Raw genomic sequence first — 2,628 nt, 5'->3', positions numbered from 1 at the left:
GTAACGTAACGCGTTACATAATCAGGATAATGTAACTCGTTACAATAGGATATGATACATGTCATATATATAGATAGATATACAAACACACACACATATATACACATGTGCATACAGAATAAACACATACTAACCTGAATGTCTAACACTACACACCAGCTTTTCTTGAATGAAATGAAACTTATCTTTAACTAATGACATTAAAAACCTGATGTGTTCAATTCAACAAGATCAGAGAGAAGAATCAGGCGTTCGCGTTCATCATCTGCCCACCTCTATTAAACACCAAGGTAAGAATCGAGCGCATCTGTGCCTGCACGCGCCGCAGGATAAAGAAGACGCGGCGCGTCGCGCTCCTCGCACGCGATGCGACGCGTCTCGCGCGGATGATTGTTTCACAAACACAGGGATCAGAGAAAGCCCGCATCCTCACCGTGCGCAGGAACTGGATCTCATCCTCCGCGTCTCCGCCTTCAGCCATGATGAGCTCCGTCAGTCAGGCGCGCGCCGCACGCCGCCGTCAGTGAGTGAGTGAGTGAGTGCGCGCACGCGCTTCCAGCTCAACCGCATTGGGGTTTCATCTCTGACGTCACGCCTGGCGCATATTAATATTAATACATATTTGTTGACTATATATAAAACTAATATTGAATGAAGATGCTCAGTTTGTCATGTTCACGCAGACACTGTCTTTCATTTATTTCGGTTATAAGTTTTTTATACTGAACAACTGTGGAAAAAAATATTGGGACATTTATATTAAAAAGAATAAATATATGTAAAGACATTATTTTAAGATACTTTAAATATGATCCTACAAAAAAAAAATTGCTTTGTTATGAATTTAATTTATTTCCTTGGCAAATTTCCATCCATATATTTAGGTTCACTAACTATCAACCAATTATTATTATTATTATTATTTTAAGTGTTTAAAATGTATCTTAATTCTATTTCATCCTCATTAAATAAGAAAGCAAGGAGAACTTTAATTTGTAATTATTTGTCATTTGTACAGTCAAACTGATGTAGAAATTAATATCTTACTCTCATGGTTTAATTTTTTTCCTTCTTCTTTTTTCTCTTTCTAGCTTTTCTAATTTTTCCATTGTTATATTTCATTAATAAATCATTAATTTTTTCTCATTTTTCTTTCCCATGTGTTCTGATGACATTGATGCAATAATGTCATATCTGTACTGTTTACAAGAATAATAATAATAATAATAATAATAATAATAATAATAATAATACACAGGTGAACGTTCACTTCTGAGTTGATGGTTTTGAAATATTTACCTCCTCTTGTTACAATTAAAATATTAGACATATTTTTCAATCAAATCATAAAATAATTTATTACTTGCTCTCTTCATTTGACTTTATTTCATTTATTTATTTCTCTTTTCTCTCCGATTAAGATTGCAATTTCTTATGTTTGTGGACATAATTATTAAAATTATTGAAATGTTAAATCATTCTACAAAAAAAATGTGTTGATTATATTTCTTCTGTGAACACTTATAACTCTTAACTCTTGTGTTATTACAGTATATACACTGATTGTGTTTTTGTCTCAAAAATATATTTGAAAAAGGTGAACATCATTAAAAAAGCAAACATTTAATTTCTTAATTACTTTTATTATTATAATTCTACATATTTATTTTATTATTGTTATTGTTGTTATATTATCATTATTTTAGCAATTTTGCCATGTTGCATGGTTATTATTTTTTTTATTTACTTTTTTATATTTGTAGATTTTGTGACAACTTGCCCCGGTCTCTTTTAACCATGAGAGCAAAGCGCAAGTCTCTTCTCTTCTTTGAGAAGCTGCTAAATGACTTTGTCTCTTCACGCAGTGAGTAAAGTAGATAACTGGGACGCTGCATTGAGCCTGCTGCTGTTCTCAAGGTCACACACACACACACTCACACACACACACACACACACACTCACACACACACACACTCACATACACACACACACACACACACACACACACACACACACACACATACACACTCACACACACACACACACACACACACTCACACACACACACACACACACTCACACACACACACACACACACACACACACTAATCGAGCTCTGTTCACCGGTGAGATGATGTCATGCTCACAATGGGCTGTAACTGTTGCAGATAAACAGCTAATTATTTCTGCAGAAACAAATACAGCCAAGAATACAGGAATCATTAAAAATGTTATGTTCTGCTTCAAAATTAATCTGCTCATTCATTGCTGTCAGTTTTGAAGATGAATGCATGAAAACATGAATAATTATTTACATTTACACGCATCCCGAGACGCTGTAAAGGATAAACGGAGGAAGGATTTACATTTGTGCATTGAGCAGATGCTTTTATTTTATTTCTGAAGCGATCTTAAATCATCCGGGTTTATAAGAAAGCTAGGTTAAGAAGTCAGCTAGAGCAGAGGAGAAATGGAAATTCTTATTATTATTACGAATTCATATTTTTCTGATGTCTTTGCACGTGCATGTGAAATAATTCAGTGTTGCTTGTTTCGTGTTGGTTTCATGACATTCTAATTTAATAATAATAATTAATTATTATACTTTACATATCGTCTTGCTCAAAA

At 33.8% G+C, this 2,628-nt stretch overlaps 1 protein-coding gene across 3 annotated transcripts in view; it reads right to left on the bottom strand.

The window, feature by feature from the left end:
* LOC127933154 (ryanodine receptor 3) overlaps positions 1–524 on the bottom strand; it is a 112,757-nt gene extending 112,233 nt beyond the window's left edge. For all 3 annotated transcript variants that reach the window (XM_052529910.1, XM_052529911.1, XM_052529912.1), the window contains exon 1: positions 434–524. In XM_052529910.1, the coding sequence (XP_052385870.1) occupies positions 434–481 (48 nt within the window). In that variant the 5' untranslated portion in view covers positions 482–524. The remainder of the gene's footprint in view (positions 1–433) is intronic.
* Positions 525–2,628: the final 2,104 nt, after the last annotated feature.

The sequence above is a fragment of the Carassius gibelio genome, chromosome A17 (assembly GCF_023724105.1).
Source record: "Carassius gibelio isolate Cgi1373 ecotype wild population from Czech Republic chromosome A17, carGib1.2-hapl.c, whole genome shotgun sequence".
In the NCBI taxonomy this organism is placed as follows: domain Eukaryota; kingdom Metazoa; phylum Chordata; class Actinopteri; order Cypriniformes; family Cyprinidae; genus Carassius; species Carassius gibelio.
Note: the sequence above shows the minus strand (reverse complement) of the source record. Positions and strands in the feature narration are given on the sequence as shown.